Below are 23,249 nucleotides of genomic sequence, written 5' to 3'. Positions count from 1 at the left end.
AATGTGGGGGGAAAGTTGTTTTTTTCCATTTACATATTGTTTTATGTATGACCTTATTGTTAAACAATGTTTTTGGCATAAATATATACTATTTTTTTTAAATATATGTAAATTTATCTGTGTCCCCTGATTTCATGTCAACCCTGTTATCCTCACCAAAATACCCCTGTAAAATAATGGTACGCTTTACATATGTATTTTGCATTGTTATCATCATCACGACTCAAAATATCCTTAATTTATGAAGCATCTTCAGGAAGCAGCACACTGAGATGAATATTCTGTGTACATAATCAATAAAATGCACTAAAAGCTGATTGAATCACCAGCAAATCAGAAAAGTATTTGCCCTGTTCATTTTCCTGTGACGCTCAGATCCACCCTCCATTCCAATGGATGAAATTAGGTATCTTCTAATGACATTTTTCCAGAACAGCTATCTGAACTAAAATACACACCTAATCATGTATTTTGGATTTTCTATCTAATATCTGAAAGAAGACTTTGATCCCCCCTTCAGGACCTTCAGTGCTGTGCATATACAGTAGCCTATGTTGCATATTCTGTAATCACTTTGTGTTAAATCAAATAATCCCACAGTAAACATGGCACCAGGCGGCATTCAAGTACGGGAAGCGTGTGAGTGGAGGACTGTGGGGGATTAATGGTGCGTTTGCATCCCTTAGCAGGATAATTTAGCAACCACAACCAAAAAACAGGCCGATGACGATTAGTTTTAACATCATAGAAATGACAAGACAACAAGAAAAGAAAGTCAATTGTTTATCATACAAACATGTATCTATCTATCTGTCTATCTATCTTGTTCTTGTCTTTCGTCCACAGATGCTGCAGTGTCTCCCTGTGTTGCCTTCACTGTCTAAGGAGGAAAAGTCCAATGCACTGGCTCCTACTGACTTATCATTTGCCCAGGAGTCTGTTCCTCCTCCACTCCTGCTCCCTCAGTTCCTCTGTTTCTTTTGATTTCTTTTTTTCTTTCAGCAGACAAGGACATGGGCTTGCAACTTTTCCTCTTCCAACTGTGGCAGTAGGAGAGGCTGATGGTCCCTTCAAGAGAGGAGAAAGAAAAAGAGACTCAACACTTGGACTATTTTTCCAAATTAAAGTGGCAGTTTGCTCTTGGTCCTTACGGTCATATGAGCTCCCCTTCCTCCCCTGCATTCGCCTCCTCTCTGCCTTCTCCTGGCCTAACACCATCACACAGACGTCATCCCTGAACTCCCTGTTCATGATCTGGTAGATTAAAGGGTTAATCATGCAGTGGGACTTGGCAAACATAGCAGGGATCAAGGTGACTACAGGTGGGAAACAGGAGAGTGGCTGAGGGCTCGTGGTCATTAGCTCAGCTTCACTGTCCAGGGTGGACCTGAGCAAGGCGTCACTCAGGTCAGTGATGGAGGCTGAATTCATGTTGCTCACATCGCTCCACTTGTTATCAGTGCTGTAGGAGATTTGTCTGTAATATTCTGTAGCCGTCCAGTTGAGTAATGATGGGATGTTGGTGGTCTCCTCCACCGCAGTCTGTAAAGATGCTTCTTGGTCATCTCTGGGAATGAGTGCAGACATCAGAGACACGGTGGCATAGGGCGTCCAGGCCATGAGGAAGCTGATGCACACCACAGCAGCCATCTGAAATAAACACACCACTTTATTCCTCCTGCAGGAGGTGTATCAATGATTCTGAAAGTGATCTTCACTAAGGTTTACCTTTGCAAGTCTCAGATCTTTGCTGGTGTGGCTGACAGAGGAGGACGGTATAGATGCCAGAGTGCGATTAGATCTGTAGACCTGAAGACAGAAGCAACAATTTAAGGGGCACTCAGGCTGGTATATTTCAATCAACTGAAACTATATTTTTGAATGTTACTGTGTCTAAGAGACTAACAGGAACAAAATCTTTTGAAGTTGGTCCAGTATTGAGCAAGAGCCCTGCAGCTGGCAGCAGCAAAATGGGCTGCAAAGTGATCTTTCATGTCAATAGCTCACCATCTATAAGCGTCAACTAAAAGTGCTCAGACTGCTATGGTAAGTGTCTGACAACATTATGGAAAGGGTCCTACAGAGATTTGAAATATTTCTCTTTGCTTTTCACTAAGGAGAAGTCTTCTCTGAAGTCTTCCAGTTGAGTTGTTGCAGGAAGACAACAGCAAATAGGCCAGGGGCTGTATTAACAAACATCCTGAGAATCCTCTCAGAGACCTCCTAACTTAACCTAAAAACTTTTAGTAAGGAGTCTTAGCTTAGGAGTGATTTTGGAAAGTTTTCAGAGCAACTCTGAGCAAGGAAGGGACAGAAATTTTGACCTTAGTGAGGAGGTGTGGTTGACCCTGTTGCTAAGTGAAATGCTTGCTTTTAACAGATGTGATTGGTTGTCAGAGACACGGCCCTTTTATGAGCCTGCAAGGCGTGGACACCCAGTGGAAATGAAATGAACTGCTGACTGTAAAAGTGTTGTCATTGTTAGTGTGATCACTCTGCTGATGGAAGGTTGAGACGGACTCAAGTCATCACTGCTGCAGTGTGGCATTTTTCCAGTTTTACAAATATCCTAGTATTGTGATCATTTTATTTCTGGCGTTATAGCGTTAGGTGGGAAATGTGTACGTATCCCTAATGACATCAACCACACATATTATTCCAGCATGATCTTACCTGCAGCATTTCATTTACTCACTGTCATCCAGTGTTTGGCGAATATTTGAATAACCTGTATCTTTATAAAGACCTAGTCTTAACTTTAAGGGGAAATTATAAGAAAATGTCACAATCTAAGAATTTATTTTGAATTTTGTCACTAGGAGCAGCTCTTAGTACTAGGAAGCTTTGTGAATACTTTTCAAATACTGTTGTCCCTATTAGTCACTTAAGGCCAAGACACACCAAACCGGCATCTAAGAACTAGTGGCAACAAAGACCGACTGTTGCATTGCCTCACATTGCCTGTGTGCTGTGTCTTGGCTAAAAGTTGCATTGAACATATCATAAAGACTACAGCCACTGGCAAACTAACACATATGTTCTGCGCCTGTGTGAGTGGAAATAATTCGCCATGCCAGCAGGAAAGTTCAATGGCTAAAGAAAAACGTTACCTAATATATCAAGTCCAGTCATTTGTTTGCTTTCCTTACTTCCATTTTTCTTCTCGTGATGGCATTTGTTTTAGTTCCTGTCAGCCCATTCACCCAAGTATCCCTGCATACTTGTAAAGAAATTAGCAATCCATAAAATGACCACAAAACAACTGACACACATTGTGACATCTGGGTCAGCGGGTCATTTTCTCTCTTTGCTCATTTGGTACTCCCCTGTACCCCTGAGGAAGTAGTGCCTACAGTGCATTGCTGTCTGCTTTTGTGTCTTTCTCAATTGTATCACTAGGGGGTGCCAGAGGTGCGGTTTTCTCATTCATTTAAAGTGGCTTTAAAGGAGTGTCTGACACATTTAAACAAAAATAATTACAGAATACACACACAGCTCCCAGACCCTTCATTTAGTGTCACGAAGCAGCAGTTGTCCTCACCGTCAGCAGGATGGCCACATATGAAGTGATGATGGTGAGTGTAGGAAACCCGAAGCATAACACCAGGATGAGGAAAATATAGATTCGGTCATTTAGAGATGACCTCATTCTCCACCTTGAAACAGTGACACAGGTAGACTGGTTATCGCTGACATGGTTGTCTGCAAGTGCACGAAGAATACAAATCAGAGAATACACAGATGTCTGCAGACTTTAGTGTACGTGAACAGAAGGGCATTGAGCAGCAAAATCAGAGAGACTACCAGTTGATGGTGCAGCTGGTCCCATAAGGTTCTGGTCCGTAGCTTCCAAAGCCAAACACAGGCAGCAAAGCCCAGAACAGTGTGTAAACCCACACCAGCGCTATGGACAGAGACACATGGCGCCTCTCGATCCATTGACCTAGAGAGCCAAGAAGCATGAAACCACTTAATGAACTTATATGAGTAGTGTGTCCATGTGTAGGCATAATGGGCACTTAACATCATGGGAAGTCTTGACATTTCACTTTACCATTTTCTTGAAACATCAGCAGGTTTAAGTGACCTTTAGTCTTATACAAGCAATCATCAATCAATGGATGACCTTTAAAGGAGCAGTGTGTAAAATTTAAAGGGGTTTAGTAGCATCTAGCTGTGAAGATTGCAGATTGCAATCAGCTGAAACTTCTCCCGGTTAGAATTCCTTCAGTCTTCATTCTTCAGGAGGTTTTTACGTGGGGCTAGATTATCCGCAGAGGTCTTTCCTCTCCAGAACAAACAGACCAGGTGATTAAAACTGGTCAAAGCACTGAATATTCACTGAATCTTCAGCACTGTATGGCTCGTTAGAGTTAGGTAGCTAGCCCGGCACATGCTAATATGTCCATCCATCCATTTATATCCATTTATCTGGGGTTGGGTCATGGGGGCAACAACATTTTCCAGCTCCTCCTGGGGGACCCTAAGATGCTCCCAAACCAGAAGAGATATGTAATCCCTCCAGCGTGTTCTGGGTCTACTTTGGGGCCTCCTACCAGTGGGACACCTCTAACAGGAAGCACCCAGGAGGCATCCTGATCCATCCTGACCACCTTAACTGACCCCTTTCGACACGAAGGAGCAGCAGCTCTACTCCAAGCTCCCTCCAGATGTCCGAGCTCCTCAACATATCTCTAAGGCTGAGCCCAGCAACCCCATGGTGGAAGCTCATTTCAGCTGTTTGTATCCGCGATCTCAATCTTTCGGTCACTACCCAGAGCTCATGACCATAGGTGAGGGTTGGGACGTAGATGGACCAGTAAATCGAAAGCTTTGCCTTCTGGCTCAGTTCCCTCTTCACCACAATGGTCCAGTGCAGCAGCCGCATCACTGCAGACGCTGCACCAAACCAGTGATCCATCTCACGCTCTATTCTACCACTCTACCACTTATTTACTCTTGAATAAGACCCCTTCACTTGAGACAGTTACTCTCTACCAACCCAGAAGGGGCAATCAGCCATTTTCCGGCAGAGTACTATGGCCTCTACCATGCCAACGTTCAGACATTTACTGGGAGCCAAATTATTCACAGAGGTCTCTTCCTCTCCAAAACAAAGAGACCCAGTGATTTAAACTGGTGAAAACACTGAATAACGTAGTTTCAAGTTTAAAAAAATTTGTTTTCTGACACTCTCGATGCAGAGGGGCTACTAACTACAGTGGCTAAGGCAAAAATGCGACAAGGACTGGCCCTATCTAGAGCCAGTGTTTGATTTGTCCATTCTAGTCTACTGTAGAAACATGGTAGTGTAACGTGGCAGACTCTGTGGACAAGGCTTGCTCCCTATATAGATATAACTTGCTCATTCTAAGGTAACAAAAACACAATGATTTTCATTTTCAGGTGACACACTAAGGAAAACATATTTATTATATTAAGTTCCATTTCTGCCAATATATCCCCCTAAACCATACACACAGGGCCCTTAATGAACTTAGTGTGACTATTTCAGCACCATGCTCATGTGCAAGGCATAATGAGCCTCAACCTCAAGGGAAGTCTTGACATTTCACTTAACCCTTTTCTTAAAACATCAGCAGGTTTAACTGACCTTTAGTGTTACATAAGCAATCATCAATCAATGAACGGCCTTTAAAACTCTTTACATCAATGCATTTACACAAGAAGAGGAGGGTCCTGTACAGGCTGGAATCAGTATGTTGTGTAAGTGAGGTTTGTGTAAAAACCTGTGTGGCAAAAAATGCTCACATTTATTCAGGAAGAGTCAGATGGATTTAGAGTGTAGTCATAAATAAGTGGATTATTCTCAGATCTAAGATCTCAGACTTGCCGTATCTTAAGCAGCAGATCTTCAGGCACCGGTCCAGAGAGATGAGACAGGTGGTGAGCAGAGAGCCGATGCCAAACACAAAGCCCTGAACGCCGTACCAAAGGCACCCTGTCTCCCCAAACACCCAGGCGTGGCACAGGCTGAAAGAGGCAGAGACGGGCTTTAGTCTCCCTGCTTAATGGATTATCACCTTCTGTCTCAATGTCTGCTGGTTTAGATGTTGTTTGTGTTACTCTCACAGTGTCATCACACTGGATTCATGGCTGTCTACTTATTGTTTGAAAACAAAATCTCCTATACCTGGAAATGATGAAAAACGGCGCCCCAAAGAGGCTGAAGCCAAAATCACAGAAGGCCAGGTTGATGGTCATGAGCTCTGGTGGTCTGAGCTTCTTTCTCTTCCTGGAGTAGACTAACAACACTGTGCCATTCCCCAGGACGGATACAACACCTGGAGCAAGAGTAATATAAGAAGTCACTTTAAGTTTGCTCTTTAAATTAGATATGTTGAGCATAATTGCACAATGTGAGGTAGAGCAGAGGGAGTCAGGGTGGATCAATCCACGACAATTCATCAATACAACAGTAACTGCTCTGCAGCCACCCGAACACTCACGCTGCTCCACAGACAAGCCAATTAACTCAAACAGAGCCCAACACAAATTAACCAATGTGACTGAAAGAGTGGAGCACCTGTCCATCTGCAGTTTCATCGATTTGCTGTGCAAACCAAACGGCGAGGGTTTTGTTTAAGATTCAGAGGTGAAGAATGTTTCTCTGCTGCTCAGCTGCAGGCGTTTTGTATTCAGACGGTCTGAACTTTTTTCTTTAATGAGACAGTTTTTAAATTTGTATTTTGTGTTGATTTGTAATATGTCAGTCAAACAGCACACATAAACTCTGAGTTGACACAAAACGTCTTTTATAGTCAGTTGAACACAAATTTTCCAATTAAAATGTCACTTTAAAGGCACAGTTAACCCCCAAAACCAAAAATGCATTCAGTACATACAGTAAATTCTACATCCATCAAGCTTAAGAGAACAAGACACAAAAACAAATCTGAGATGAACACAATGATGACAGTGTCCTCTGAAAGTGCTCACATGTGAAGGTAAGAAAGACAGCAACAGCCAGGTCTGCAGAGGGAGACAGCTGGGAGAGGAACAGAGGGTGGATGGACGAGGGGAGAAACCAGGAGCCCCTCTGTGAACCACTCTCTCCCATGGATGAACTGCACTGACCCCCGGCAGCATACAGAGAAGAGGCAGCGCCCGCAGCTTCAAAGAGACACTGACGGCACAAAGACAGAGAGGAAGGTAATTTTCTGAGACACTATGACGACTACAACATGGAATTAGCAGCATGTGGAACTAACATTTTCTCATGAGGAGGGTCATGCAGCACAGGTATTAGTATACTAGCAGCTATGTTTTGATCTCTGCATGGTTCCAGCCAAAGATGTTCACTCAACTTTAAAGGTCCAGTGTGTGGGATGTAGGGGAATTTTTTTCATTACCTTTGAGTGAGACGTTTATATCTATATCCTCCTGAGACCCAAACTTTATTTTGCTATGCATTTTTAATTTCTCCTAGCTATTGGGATCAGTAGGAAATGATAAATTAAAAAAAAAAACACCACCACCACCAATAATCAAGTCCCAGTGTACTCAAATGAGACAATACTAAAGTCCCAGTGTCTTCAAATGAGTACTTTCTAGTTGACAGCATCTTCGCTTGTCACTTTTACTAAAATTGGTCAAATTAGTTGCCACATCAAACTACAAACATGTTAATAATAAATTAACAAGTTTCAACCATTAAATGTGATCAGGTTGTGGACCTTGTCCACATCTGTGTCGGGATCAGCTGCAGGCTGACTTGGCAGAGATGGCTGCCATCTTGTTTCTACATGGATGAGTGGATTGTGGTCTTACTACTACTAAAAACGTGGCACAAAAGTGTCCAGGAACGAAGACAACAGGCCTACTTAAGCAGAATGAAGTATTAAGTCCAGTAAACCCAAAATGTGATGTCCTCATATGAGGACACAGGGTCTCAGGAGGATATAGGGAGCGGCTCCTCATCCATGGAGATCACCATGATGCACTGCCATGTTTCTGCAGCAGCCCAGAACAGAGAAACCAAACTCGGGTCATTTGCATTTTTGCATCATCCACCGTAATTAGCAGCCCCTCCATGACAAGAGTGTCAGAAAAATACAGATTTTTTTAATGTGAAACTGCTTCACTCAATGTTTTGGAGACGAAAATCTCCTGAACAATGATTACTGAAGGAATTTTAACCCAAAAAAGTTTCAACCGGTTGCAATTTACAATTCTCTCCACTAGATGCCACTAAATCCCCTAAATCCTACACACTGCTCCTTTAATGTGCAGACAATAAATACAGTAGAACAGCAGCTCCTTTTAAACATGCAGCTTAAGAGAACAAGGGGCTCATAAATCAGGATACTGAGTGAGATGCAGTAGCATATTTTACAGTGCAGAGCTTTAGGTTTCAACTATTACTCATATTACAAATCAGGTTTTTCTATCACTGCTTACTGACCCTGCACAGCATGCAAACTCTCATCTCCTTGTGTTCAATATCACCCAGCTTCCTGAGAAGTGTTACTCCTCATAAAGCATTATAGATTAGTAAATGATGACAACAATAGTTGATAATTACATAGAAGATTAATGTAATAAATGCAGATCAACATCAACATCATTTGCAGCTTTATTGGGAAAAGCTGACGTTTCTTTGAATATTGTACAGATTTTCATTAATTGTTTACGTTTTAGGATTATCCTGATAAAAGTGGGAATCAGAGAGGTGTCTGTTTATGTAAAGCAATGCCAGCTACTAAGTATCCTATTAAAATGAAATAAAAAAGAGTAACTGCAACAGCTATTTTGATGACCCTGTGTAATAAGCAGTTACAGGTAAAATCCATGACTCTCTCCTCAGTCATTTGTCCCTGCAGGGATTTAATATGTCTCCCAGCAGGCAGTCAATCGAGTCTCAAGAGGTCAAAAGGTAAACTCAGGAATTTAAAAAAACAGAATGAGCACAGTCATATCAACAGACCAAACAGGGGTCTCCTGATATCATCAAAATTCCTCCAAGCTGGATTCTTCTCCAAATATTTTTCTCTTCTCTGCCCTACTCTCTCTTTATGCTAACACACACCTGCAGGAAAACATGTTGAATTCACACCAAAACAAGCCTCACTCACCTTCCTCTTGTCTGCTCATCAGTTCCTTCCTGTGTGCTTTCAGCTGGCCTTTATAACAAAGATCTTCTCTTTTTTAATATCATCTTAATTTAAACCCTCTCTCTGTAAATCCATGTGGCATTTCTCTGGAGAGCTAGAGAAAAAAAATCACTGTTGACAATCTGGCTTAGAAATGATCAGTGAGAGGCACGCAAACTGAGAAACAGTGTGTGTGTGCATGTGTGTGTGTGAGTGACAGAGGGAGAGACAGAGAGAGGGTGGGGGGTATTTAAGAGACTTTAACTGCTGTCCCGCCTTGTATCTCCTCTCCAGCCGACGACTGAATCCATATTATCCGCGTGAATACATGTGAATATATTGCAGGCATCTCTGTGAAAGATGATGTTTGGGAGTAATAGGAACCATCACGCACATGTTGTCAGCTCATCAGATGTTAGTGGACGAACTGTGGCTTTAATTTTAAAGATGAAATTAAGTTTAGAGTCAGAAAATACTTATATCTGTGTAGATCAAATGAGCTTTGGTATCTGATTTTCCTCTTGACTTTAACTGAATTAAATAGACCTTTTTTTTTGGGCAGGGACAGAGGATCTTAAGGGGAGTTAGCAGGTCAGTGGTAGATGCTAAATAGAAGCAATAGTCATCTGAAAACTGGAACCTAAAAATTAATTTGAGATGCATCTCAGCACTATCTGTCGAGTTTTTCTAGTCATATACGTAATAAATATTGTGTTTTGGTTAGGTGCCTATTAAAACTTTTAAAGGTTTAGAGTGTATAAGGGCTCAGAACATTATGATGAGAGTATATGATGGACATTCCCATGCGCTGTCAAGTCTCATGAGTTGTTGCAGTATTTTTTGGGGTTGATACCATTTGTTACACAGCTTTGGTGCCAAATTTAAGCATTGTTTTTACCACTCGAGAACTGATAAAAGCAGTCCAAAATCCCTCCAAAACACCACCACTGCATATGCACAAAACAAGGCCCGAAAGAGGCTTACGTCACTTCCCACGCAAAAGTTGTGACCTATAAAAACACATTTGATGGGAGAACCTTTAAACCATGCTCACAGACATTTTGGAGATGGGAAATTGGCAACACAGATAGTAAGGTGGAAGCGTCAGCACACACCATTCTTTTGTTCATAGCCTACGTACATTCTTAGTATGGATCCTTCGCATTGTTTTATAAATGAGACCCCAGGACCTTGTGGAAAACCACAGTAAATCCATTTAATGATTTGGTATCAGAGGTTTTTGACATTTGAAGATTTTCTGTAGGAACTGCATTTTTCGCAGATTCGATGGCGAGTACTTCCGTTCTGAAACCTGCCGATAAACCACCTTTTTTTTTTTTTGTCGATATACCTATGAAAGCTACACATCCTCTGGATGCCCGGGGTCTCTAGTTTGTGGTTGTAAAGTTTCACAAGGCTCTAATTATCCTGAAGGTCTCAATAGATAATTTTATACGGTAATATCCGTTTCCAAGTCACTCAATACAATGAAATGGCTCCTATGGGGGCTAACATCATCACACATGAATAAAACTAGGCTCACTGAATCCACGAGAATCTGAGCTTTCCAGCCAAACCCAATTTGTGTACACTTTTTAGGAGCCTCCAGTATGCATAAATATTTCAATACAATAGGTGAAAATACATTTATACTGCATGCAAAAAACTTGATCTGACAGTTTTTGCTGCGACGTCATTAACAACCCAACACTTTAGAACTGTACAGATCCAAAAAATCTCTATTTTAAGGAAAATTTAAAGGTGGGTTTGTTAAATAAAAACATTTGAAACACCACTAAACTTGCTATATGCTTTTCCTCTTGTCGAGCATATTCCTGCATGTATGGATGTGGTGTTATATATACAATAAGTCCTCTTTTAAAGGTCCAGTATGTGGGATTTATGGGCATCTATTGGCAGAAATGGAAAAATAATATTCATAAATGTTTTCATTTGTTTTTTATCACCTAAAAACAAGATTCATTGTGTCTTTACTACCTTAGAATGAGCTGTTTATATCCACATAAATCCTTCATCTACATCAACAAAGCCACTATTTTAGCTTTTTCTGGATGTTCTTGCAGGCGAATTTTCTGTTGCCATCAGGGCGTCGTTGTAAAAGTGGTATTCAAAATCTTTTATTACCTTTGCAATGTCTTTTAAATTCTCTGTAAATTTATGTCTCGTTTGTCTATTAACTTTTTTATAGACTCCTTTATTCCATTGAACCCCTTTGCATATATTTTATTTCTGATTTTTATTTATTATTCATCCATTTTTGTCTCACCATTTTACCTGCATGTTACAGTATGGGCAGTAAGGCAAACTGTTCAAACAAATTGCTGGGGACATCCACTTTCTCGTCCACCACTTCTCCCATGTGCTAAAGTGTCTCCTCTGCAACCTCACCACTAGATGCCACTAAATCCTACACACTGGATCTTTAAAGTCAATCAGTGGCGCTCATGTCTTGATATTTAGCAGCTCACAGGGATATAAACACGTGATCAACACAGAGACTGGTGAGAAGAATAACTTTGCATACAATCATCTGCCGGCATAATTCATATAGCTTGATACTGAACCATCATAGTGTGCTATTGTCAGGTTGTGTCAGCCGTGCAGCAGAATTTACAGAGAGAGCAGCTATTGAACATGAGGGAAAAATAGAGGGAAAATTAGGATAGATCCCACGGCCTTTTTATAAATCTATGTGGTGACGCAAGAATCGACTTGAGCAGAAATGATCTCCACAGTTCCACCTACTAAAGAATCCATGCAATTAAGAGCCACCAGTGTATTCCCACAGGAGGAAAATAATGAGGATAGCTACCTCAGGGTTTTTTGCCAAAGTCACTGACCTACATAAGAATCCATCCACCGATATTGGCTTTAACCCCAGTGGAGCAGTTATGATATAGATTTGTTCTGTGCAGTGACAACAGAAAAAGGATGGCGTGATTCTCACAAACAGAGGACTTTATTTAACGACTGTCTGCAATACTTCAGCACTACAGACAGGCAAAGACTCTCACACCTCCACTCCATCTCACACAAGAACAGAACAGGGAATTTTAACAAATACAAAAAAGTAATTGGTCACCAATTGAAATCTTTTTCGTTTGCTCTCTGTGGGACCTTTCCTCAGGCATCTGATGAGGGTCAACTATTTGAAGGAACCAGGCAGAGTCATAAATGACACAACCTCTTATTGTGCATGTATAACTCAGGCGTCAGGAGAATGTGGGTGATGTGGCATAGTGCAGTGACGAGCGGCTGGCTGGTTGCTTTACTCCTTGGAGGCCATGTGGGCCATCAGGTCGCAGACACGGTTGCTGTATCCGAACTCGTTGTCATACCTGGTTCAGAGTCAAGAAAAAGGAGTCAACATACATCACTGGGAACAGATCTTTGGAAATGATAGGCGATACATGCTGAATGCGTACCATGAGACCAGCTTGACAAAGTTGTCATTGAGGGCGATGCCAGCGCCAGCATCAAAGATGGAGGAGTGGGTGTCACCATTGAAGTCTGTGGAGACAACCTGCAAGAGAGTGGAGAGGACGCCTCATAAACAAGAATACTGATGGACAAACGCTTTTTAAAGAAATGGCATACTGTGCAAGACTTTCCTTTAAAAAAAAAAAAAAAACTACATATAGTCTCATAAAGTAATCCCAAACAGTACACTAGAAGTGTGTGGTGGTGTATTTATCTGCAGAGACCCTCTGCCTGCATTTTCTTTAATTTCCTCCTATTATGCCGTGTTTGGGACATTCCTGGGCACAGCACTAGGTGAGGTCGGGACATAAAAAAGGGAGTGACCAGGTGCCATAATGTAAGTAGCACGCATCCAAAATGAAGCTACAAAACAGCAGACACAACACCAAAAAAAAAAAAAAACAAAAAAAAAAAAAAAACAAACAAAGAGCAAATATGGCTAGGCAAAATGCCCAGCACTTTCACTGGCAATATCATTCACAGTATCTGACAAATCCTGCATAGCATCTCTTCAAAAATGTGTTACAGGGCGCCCACTAGCTCACCTGGTGGAGCAGACACCCAGTGTACAAAGGCTGTGTCCTGGCTGCAGCGGCCGCAGGTTTGATCCAAACTCACGGCCCTTTGCTGCATGTCATTACCCCCCCCATCTCTCCCCCTTTCATGCTATAGCTGTCCTATCAAATAAAAGGCAAAAAGCCCCCCCCAAAAAAAATCTGTGTGTGTTTGTTACAAGACAAACACATACCTGGTGTTCTGTGTATCCCAGAATGCCCTTCATGGGTCCATCAGCTGCGGCCTTCACAACCTTCTTGATGTCGTCGTATTTGGCCTGTTGAGAAAAATAAATTAAATAATTATTATTTCTGCTATTTTTTTATTACTATAGCATTATTATTTTATTGTTATGTAAATACTCACTAAGATAATTAAAAAAGGACAAGTCTGGCGTTAGTCCAAAATTATGGTCTACAAATTCCATGATAAATCTCTTAATACTTTCTGTCTGTAAACTTTGAGCCTATTGCTCCTACTGAAGACATATTTTAATAAATAAGTTTATTAAATAAATAAAAGGTCATAAATATATATATGCAAAACAAAACAGGCAATTTACCACTGACAGACATGACGCAGCATACAGACTCAGACAGAGGAAAGGAAATAAGTAAGGTGCAGGTCGATGTGGTGCATAAATCCTTGTTAAGAGTGATGCCAAACATGTATGCAAAATTGAAAAATATATAATATTACATAAATGAAAAAGAAATAAAGTGAGAAATGGATAAGCGAGTTACCAAAAAAGTAAAATAAAAGACGCAGACAGATGTTTGGCAGACGTGCGTTTAAAAAGGGGCCTTAGTGGAAAATATATAACTGTAATCTTATTCTGAAACAGCTGTGTTGCACATATGTTATGTTATGTCATAGCACTTTAAAAGTATCTTAGTCGTATTTTTATTGTAATTATTTCTAGTCTTTATGTTCTTGTGTGTTGCAGTACTTTAATTTTTATTCCTCTTAATGTGTTTAATGTTTTATGGATGCACAAAAAATCCACAGCAAATTTCTTGTGAGTGAAAAACTACTTGGTAATAAAACCTTTTCTGATTCCAATATAATTTCATTTCTAGGAAAGGCAAATATTTTGAGCAAATACTCCTCAAATGGAGTAAATAGTTCCATTTGTTGGGGACTATTTTCAGCCTTGGATTAATACACATTTTGTGTGTTAGTTAGCAAACAGCAGGACAGGGTAAGTGGAATTAAGTCATTACCATCGACAAAAAAATACTGTAGTTTACACAGGAAATAATTAATTATTAATAATAATTAATTACAGTTTTTGGTCTTTTCATGAGATGTGTACAAAGTGAGAAAAACATCAAATGTTACCAGACTTACAATAAAATTCATTCATTAAATGTTGTAAATGCATCTAGTTTGTGGTCACTCACGGGTTTCTCCAGACGGACTGTCAGGTCAACCACGGACACGTTGGGGGTGGGGACACGGAAGGCCATGCCGGTCAGCTTGCTGTAAAATACAAAAACACAGTAAAGGTCACAAACTAGACTCATTGGATTTATTGCGAGTCATTCAGTAACATACTACAAATGATAAAGTTCCTGGCACTGACCCATTGAGCTCAGGGATGACCTTGCCGACAGCTTTAGCAGCACCAGTAGAGGCAGGGATGATGTTCTGGCTGGCACCACGGCCGTCCCTCCACAGCTTACCGGAGGGACCGTCCACGGTCTTCTGGGTGGCAGTGATGGCATGAACTGTGCTCTGATGGACAAAGACACGAGAGAGAGGAGAGAGCGAGGAGGAGGATTGAATATGGCTTCAGCCCCCTCTCTAACTTTGTGATGTCATGCTGGTGTTTTGTAAATCTGGTTTTAGTGTTTATTCCTCACCATCAGACCCTCAATGATGCCATAGTTGTCATGGATGACCTTGGCCAGAGGAGCCAGGCAGTTGGTTGTGCAGGAAGCGTTGCTATGGAGAGGCAAAGTAACAGCATCAGTTAACTGAGGATTTTCAAAATGAAAGCACCATCTAAAACATTTTTGTATGATAAAAGATCCACCTAAATTTATTTTATACTTTTTCTAGGTCTTACCTGACAACCTGGAGGGACTTGTCATACTTCTCGTGGTTGACGCCCATGACGAACATGGGAGCATCAGCGCTGGGTGCAGAGATGATGACTCTCTTGGCACCACCCTTCAAGTGAGCCTGCAGTGTGTGATGAAATAGTGTTTAATCTATGCCCTTTTTGGGCCAATTGCATATCACGTCTTTTCTTTAATAAATTTTTTATACACAAGAGCTTGGACTGAGATACGTACAGAGGCCTTCTCAATGGTGGTGAACACACCAGTGGACTCCACAACGTACTGGGCACCAGCGTCACCCCATTTGATGTTGGCGGGGTCTCTCCTAATAAAGAGGAAGAGAGAAAAGGAGTCATTCACAATACACGCTGCATGTTTTTTGTTAATGTGTGAAATTTTAATAAACTGAAATGTTTTACATTAAAAGTAAGTAAACATTAAAATCCATGGCATCCTGGAAACTTGTCTTTTTAACCTAAATCACTACTTTTCAAACTTGAATGGAGAACGCAGGATAAATATCTGAGAACCCAGGGGGATGCATTTAATGAGAAAACAAACTGCAGCGTAACCATTAGTGCTCTACTGTCCCTGTGTGTGTATATTTTAATCCAATATCTTATTTTAAAGAACAAATCAAATTATTTCCTTGTCTACATATTTCTACCTTTAATTTTGTTTTGTTTTTTAAGGGGGATTTATTTCACACTCAAAGGTCATTTTCATGTGGTTGTGAATTTTTTATGTATGTTCATTTTGTGATTATAAACCACAAGAAAAAAAAGTGTGAACTCACTCGTGGAAAACAGAGATTTTCTGTCCATCGATGACCAGCTTGTCACCCTCAATCTTGACCTCACCCTTGAAACGGCCATGTGTGGAGTCATATTTGAACATGTAGACCTAAAGAAGAAATGTGAAAGTGAGATGAGGAGGGAGACAATTTGATGAAAAATATCAGCAACTGCAAAAATGTAATTTAGCCAGTGTACATAGACCCAAAATCAATTTGCCAAATGAATGCACTCTCCTCACCTGGATGGAAATGACATATACAAATATTTTGCTCATTTTAAATTCAGCATACTCATCACTGCTTTCATCTTTCACAGATTTTTAATAGCTTTCCGAGCTTCAAAAATAATTGAAAAAGCCACAAACTATCACCTAAAGTTCGTTAATGGTGGTAATTTTAGGCAACCCTCCTCCCTTACCATGTACTCCAGGTCGATGAAAGGGTCATTGATCGCCACAATCTCCACCTTCTTGGAATGGAAGGCAGCACGGGTCACCAGACGACCGATGCGGCCGAATCTGCAAAGCAAACAGTGTTGTTTCTTAGTCTGGCCTCTAGATGGTGCTGCGACACCATGTAACCCTGACCAAAGTCACTGGATAATGTGATCGCTCATGTCTCAGATTTACAGTGAGATGAAGCTCCAGGTTGAAATAATCTCTGAAAATCAGTCATAAATAAGTTCAACCAAAGCATGGTCTACTTCACACCACTGTTGTAGCTTTGTTCCTTTGTGTGGGACACAAAATCTCCAGGTGACCTGAAACCATAGCTGAAGAAAGGGCAGGGTTCAGGAGGAGGGGCAGAGGGGTGTGTGTGTGTGTGTGTGTGTGTGTGTGTGTGTGTGTGTGTGTGTGTGTGTGTGTGTGTGTGTGTGTGTGTGTGTGTGTGTGTGTGTTGCACAGCCAACTCTCCTCTCTGGGGGCTAAAGTTGAAATGAACCTCTAATGTGGTAATCCTGGTGACGGCAGTGCACTGTTTGATCAGCAGCTGAGTTACTTTTTAACCGTGGGTCCAAAATCCTGGCAACAGATACACTCTGTCCTCAGACACTGGGGGTGGGGAGACAGAGGACAACGAGCAGAGAGATAATGAAACAGATAGGGAGGACTTTAACGTCACATTATGTGCGATCAATAACATTTAAGTTACGCAGGTCCTCTTCCACTTGTTGCAGTCAGAACAACATCCCCTGTTGAATGACCATCATGCTGAAGTCCCTGCCCAGGCTGTTATCTGCTGAGAGGTCAACGTTCACAGGAAAACATGAGAACGGCCGGGTGACTGGTCATAGGTATGTGTATGTGCGTCTGTGCATGTTCATTACAAAACACTGGTCTTCCTCAGGTGCTGTCTGGTGTCACAGTGAACTAAACTGCAGAAGAAACTACAGTTTGGGCTCATTTAATCATTTGAAGAAGACTGAGAAACAGATTTATAAGGGAGGTATTGCTCCATACTGAGGGCCATAAAGGCTGCAGATTCTTCTGAAGTATCCCAGCTTCCAAACACACTTTTTTTTTTTTTTTTTTTTTCTTCCCCATTCATAAAATACTAATATCAGCACTCATCGTTACCTAATTTTTCCAAAATAATTCAGTTATTCACTCATATCCTACTGGACTGAACATCTTCCCTGCCCTGGTTATGTGTCTACATTCGCATTTAGATACAGAGGTGCTTGTTTGTGGAATTGAAGGGGACATATTGTCCGTCATCTCTATACTTGAAACTTATTTTTCTTCTGTAGTAGCCTTGCTTTGAGCTCTTGTAGTAAAGGTCTTTTTGGAGCTTTTAGCTAAAATAAATATGTAGGTAAAAATCTGTATGTGAATGTGTCATATTTGCAAAGTCTTTATGTGCAAACAAACACAATTTAAGAAGCACAGATAGTGCATTTTGAAGTTGAACCAAGGCCGCCATTACAGTAAATCACTGTTAAATGCACACATAGATTTGTGGGGTGCAGGGAACATGCCCCTCTTGATGTTTAGAACGTGTGCATGTCCCCTCAACTAAACTCATGAAAGTAGCAGAGGAGTTTAATTTGACTATTACATCATAAATTGGTGCAGAAAAGGCTCAAATGGTGCTTTAAGTCACCAGAATACAGGAAATTAAGTGTTTGATGCTCAAGTTTTTCTGGTAGAGGACTCCCCAAGTCTCCATTTCACAAGTCCACCCACCCCAGTGTTGAAACAAAACCTACACCCCTGGTAAATGAGTGCACAGATGAGAGGGGTGTGGCATTGTGAGTAGGGGGTGCAGAGAGCACACGGTGTTGCTTATTTGGTAATTGGCTGAAAATGAGCTCTTACCCATTGATTCCAACTTTCACCATGTTGCCTGTGTTGTCTTAGTCCTCTGGAGGGAGAAATGAGGGCAGAAGACAGGAAGAGGGAGAATAACTCATCCTGTTAAACACTGATAAACCAACATTTATGATGCCATATATTAGCCTGCACTTAATGACAGACAGTTTGCAAGATTGGGCGTTGAGATAAGCAAAGAGGTTTAATGCAAAAGTTTCCACTGATTCCACTGATAAGCTATCTGTGACCACAGTCACACAAATCTGCAGCTACAGACCAGAACTTTCCCAGCAGGTGTACAAACTGAATGTGTGACCTGAAAATCAGCTTTGCATCTTCAGAAGCAGCAATAATTACATTTAAAACAAAAGTATAAAGCAATTTGTTTAAAGTATATGATCAAATTAAGTCCAATCAAGCTCGTTCAGACTGTCCCCAGGTGATCTAAATTGAGTGGTGCAGCCTGTTGCTGAGCTCCCTGAGCCCCTCTGGCTGAAATCACTGAGTAATATAAGGCATTTACCGTTTGTGAGAAGCCTCAGTCTGTCTTGCGACTCCAGGTGTGAGTGGGGAAGAGCAAAGTTTAGCTGCGTGGTTTTATGATAGACCGAGTTTAAAGCCACGCCCCCCCTCAATGGCCAGTGCTCCTCGCCCCGCCCCTTCTGAATGTCAAGGTCGTCAGCCTGCACAGAGACATGCAAGCTGGGTTCTGCAGCTTCAGACACTCTAGAAACTTCTCTCTCTTCATCCCGTTTCTGCTGATAATTGTGGGAACAAAAAGCTGTGGCATACTTTTGTTTAGTTTGACATCACTTAAGCAGATCCAGCATCATGAAGCCTTCCCTGTGTTCCCACCTCCCCCGTCTGGATATAGATACTGAGATATTAAAGGCCTCGGATAGTGGACTGAAAAAAGAGAGGGGTCCCTCGCTGACCTTCTCAGTGAATACAGCCACACGGAGACACACAGAAAGAGCGGACAGGGGATCAAATCTCTGTCTTCCAGACTGTGACATTTAATGTCCAAAGACCATGACCCTTTCACACTCTGTAGCCACACTTTTGCCTCTGACTCTCCATCTCCTCAGCAGGACTTTAGTTAGTCAGCATGAACGCAGGATCATTACGCATGTGCAAAGGAGGCATCTTCAGTCTGAGTTCATGTCAGGTTATTTAAAAATGACTGAATGCAAAAAAAAAAAAGAGGTGGTCTGAATCTGAATTAAACCGCTACACTTAAAGTTTTGGCAATGTGTTTGTTTTGCTGCAAAATTAAATTTCCTTTCTAATATCCATTGTAGACAGAATACGACAGGGTCTGGACATGTCAGAGCTCGTTTTGACTCCTTTGTCCAGCAGCAGAGTTGGCATTTGAAAAGAAAGCACTCCAGAGGACAATATAAATATGTTAAATCAGAAGAATGAGGGTGTCAGTTTAAACCAGGAGGCCATTCAAGTTGAATCCTGTAGGAAGATTCTCCCTGGCTGCACACTGAGGCCTCACCCGTGGGCAGTCATGACGGAGAATTGAAACCTTACCCACAGCATGGCATCACTACACACACCGGACATGCAACACATTACAAATCTAAGTGGACCAAAGATAACAATCAGTAACGTGCATTTTCCACCTCAGCAGATTATGTGCTTCTGTTATAACACATATTGCAGCAGGCTAGTAGACATGTAGCTCTGCACCTACTGGAGACTGCCGGTGTGTTTAATGGCCACGGTCCAGCTGTCCGAGCATAGCTGAACTACCACAACCCCAGAGTGGATGCCAGTCTTGGCCTCTGCTTTGCAGCTTAAGGTCAAAGAGGGGAAGTAAAGGTCAGGCTAAGATTAGACGCTGGCCAGCTAATCAACACTCGATCCATTTTATACTCTCGGTACTGTAAATGCTGCCTCACACAGATCACATGTTCTTTCTATCATGACAGCCAAACTCTGCAGCAGCAGAGAGGAGTGCGAGCAGTCATGGAATAAAATATCATTGGAAGTGATCATTTTGTCCGGCAGCAGGGTCACCGGAAGTTGAAAAATGAACAACAAAAGGAAATCAATTACATGTGTAATTACGACACCATTTTAACAAACTCACTGCAGCATTTCAGTAAATTCTGTATTCTTTATTCAAGTTTGTTTAATCAGGAAGTGCACTAACAACATGTATGGGTTGCAGTTTGGTGATCTCTGCACAGTCACAGGCATGTCTTCATATAAAATGGCCGCTCTTTCACTAGATTTTTACAACTTGTGTCCTGTTCAGTCCAGAACAAAGTCCAGAGGGCGACTGTGTGGGGGGAGAAACAAATAAACACATAATGGAGTGAGACTGCCATCTAGTGATGCAATGGAAACACCTGTCTACTTAAATGAATACTTCACCCACAAAATGGCCATTTGGAAATCAGCTGTGTCATGTTACCTTGAATTAGTGAATAAAACTTCCTCTTGAATGCCTCTACAGATAACGGCAAACATATTGATTTATTAATTGATTGGAGACCATGTTTAACAACAGCAAAACTCCAACAAAACATTTGTTTCAACACGTGCGGTATAATCCAAATCTCTTTTGTCCAGTCGTGTGGTCAGTTCTTCCCAAACACATGCAAACACCCTCAGATAGATGTATTGTTCTTTTTGGAGTCTTACCAGTGAGCTCACCACTGTCTGGATCCCAGCGTGGGGCAGTAGCCCTTGCTACACTTAATGCTAGAAGGGTTATTCTGCTAAACCAGAAATCCCCTGACACGCCACCATTGAGACACTGGGTTAGAGACCTATTGATATTGAGCTTAGAGAGGATCAGATATTCACTTAGGGGCAAAACTGACCTGTTCTCAAGGATTTGGGATCCCTAGAAAGCCTACTTGATGAATGCTGCCTTTTAACCCCTCGTAACCTCGTTTAAATCCATATATTATTTTGTTCTCCTATAGTTTTGTGCTTGAATGTCTGCACCATTGTATGACAATTATGTGAAAGTGTTTCTGTGTTATGTTCTGTAAAAACTGCAAAACCTGATAAAAAAAACAGTTTACAAGGAAGCAGCAATTGAGGAAAAACAATATCGCCTCAAGGTCCATTTAGTTGTTGTTCTGGAGCTTTGTTAGAGGGAGCAGAGCTAGAGGACGTTAACACCCTCACCTTCCTCTGAAGTATTGTGGGCAAAGACAGAGGGACAGATGCTTTTGTTACAGTGACATCCATCTGGAACTCGAAGGAAATATGCCAAAACACCAAATTCGGGATGTTCAGCGTTAGGTTGGTTGTGCTCCATGGTTCAGAAACAAGTAAGAGAGTAAGAACCATCTTGAAGATACTTAACGCCATCAGAAACAAAGGTCTGTAGGAGAAATAAACCACTAGAAACACATGGAGATCCAAGGAAGTGGGGTTGGATCGGACACACCCTACTGACCAGTGAAACCAGAGTCTAACATGGAACTAACAAGGAAAGTGAAAATAAGGTCAATGGTTTCGTCAGTTTACAGACTCTCAGTTCGATCCTTTCTTCATCGTGGACTTTTGTGGATTGCCCCTTAGTTTAAGGGAATTTATGTCTTGTCCTCAAACTGGGCACATTACTCGTACATAGAGTGCCAAAACGAATCATATTTATGTATACATATTTTATAAATATCTGGTGAGACATATGAGATTATCTGACAAAGATGCCAAAATATTCATTTCCGTTTCCCTGTAGAGTGATTCAATATTTTTGCCCCAGGAACTTGGCTTTGTTGCAAGAATGAAACCAGTTTTAGAGGCAGTAGAGGATCTTACATACAGTTGTTATTAAGATTGGCCACCAACGCTCCAGAACGATGGGGGAAGAAATGTAATTTCTTCCAGCGGGCATTAGAAGATTTAATAAAGCATTAAAGGAAATGGCCTCTGATACCCCGAACGAGTTTTGTGGATTAAAAATGACACTGGACTTCTTGTCCGCATGAGGGTCAGTAAGTACTGTCTGTATTTTCATTCTAAAGTGGCCATTTCCTTTAAGAGTTTAAAGGGACAGTTCACCCCAAATCAAAAATACAAGTTTTTCCTCATACTCGTGGTGCTACTTATCAATCCAGAGTGTTTTGGTGTGAGTTGTTGAGTGTTGGAGATGTCTGCCTTCTCTTGAGGATAATGGAACTAGATGCTACTTGGGTTGTGGTGCTTAAAGCGCACAAACAAAAAAACCTGAAAAACTCAACAACAATGTCCCTTTTCAGAAATCATGACCACGTTACTCAAGATTATTGACAGACCTTGGTTTTAGCAGGTGCATGTAGGAACTATTTTTCTTCGACAGAATTACACCCGTCAATCGTACCGCCACGCAGAAGGAAGCGCGCATCTACTCATGAACCAGAGGGTTGTGACAGCGCAAGGTGTAAACATTAATGGCATCCTCCTCAGCTGAGCTGTAACATCAGCTACCTCAGTGGGGCTAGATGAGCTGGCAGTAGATGCACACTTCCCTCTGTGCAGTGATACATTTAGGCTACTAGGTGTAGTTCGGTAGAGAGAAAGTAGTTCCTACAGGAAACTGCTCACAACAAGGTCTGTAGATTATCTTGAGTAACCAGGTCATGATTTCTGGAAAGAGACATTGCTGTTGAGTTAATTAAGTGTTTTTGTGTGCTTTGAGCACCACAAACCAATTGATCACTGCTAAGCCCCGCCCCTTTGTGATGATCCGACAAGCTGTCGGAGTAAGCATAGAGCCCACACTGTAACTAACTGCACTCCCTGAAGAAATATTATCATATTTTTGGAAAAATAAAACAGTGATTGCAGAGAGAAGCAGACAGAGGGGTCTACAGTCTGTGTTTGCAGGATATATCCAGGATGTCAAACTGACTCAGCAGCAACAACAGGTTAAAAAGACATCAGACACAAAAAG

At 41.5% G+C, this 23,249-nt stretch overlaps 2 protein-coding genes across 2 annotated transcripts; both read right to left on the bottom strand.

Annotated features, from left to right (window-relative positions):
* Window positions 1-813: 813 nt before the first annotated feature.
* opn9 (opsin 9) lies at window positions 814-11,918 on the bottom strand. Its single transcript, XM_078171642.1, has 7 exons — window positions 6,961-11,918; window positions 6,155-6,305; window positions 5,855-5,994; window positions 3,805-3,943; window positions 3,542-3,656; window positions 1,729-1,809; window positions 814-1,650 (listed from the first exon to the last, which is right to left on the bottom strand). Exons 1-7 carry the CDS (start codon window positions 7,079-7,081, stop codon window positions 922-924), a joined length of 1,476 nt encoding a protein of 491 aa, XP_078027768.1. The 5' UTR covers window positions 7,082-11,918; the 3' UTR covers window positions 814-921.
* Window positions 11,919-12,074: 156 nt separating this feature from the next.
* On the bottom strand, window positions 12,075-19,200 carry gapdh (glyceraldehyde-3-phosphate dehydrogenase). Its single transcript, XM_033641056.2, has 12 exons — window positions 18,867-19,200; window positions 18,350-18,395; window positions 16,450-16,549; window positions 16,032-16,138; window positions 15,470-15,560; window positions 15,241-15,356; window positions 15,035-15,116; window positions 14,755-14,906; window positions 14,573-14,651; window positions 13,363-13,446; window positions 12,560-12,657; window positions 12,075-12,472 (listed from the first exon to the last, which is right to left on the bottom strand). Exons 2-12 carry the CDS (start codon window positions 18,370-18,372, stop codon window positions 12,403-12,405), a joined length of 1,002 nt encoding a protein of 333 aa, XP_033496947.1. The 5' UTR covers window positions 18,373-18,395; window positions 18,867-19,200; the 3' UTR covers window positions 12,075-12,402.
* Between the last annotated feature and the right edge of the window lie 4,049 nt (window positions 19,201-23,249).

The sequence above is a fragment of the Epinephelus lanceolatus genome, chromosome 10 (assembly GCF_041903045.1).
Source record: "Epinephelus lanceolatus isolate andai-2023 chromosome 10, ASM4190304v1, whole genome shotgun sequence".
NCBI classification, from domain to species: domain Eukaryota; kingdom Metazoa; phylum Chordata; class Actinopteri; order Perciformes; family Serranidae; genus Epinephelus; species Epinephelus lanceolatus.
The sequence above is the reverse complement of the archived record's forward strand: the minus strand, read 5'-3'. Positions and strand labels throughout refer to the sequence as shown.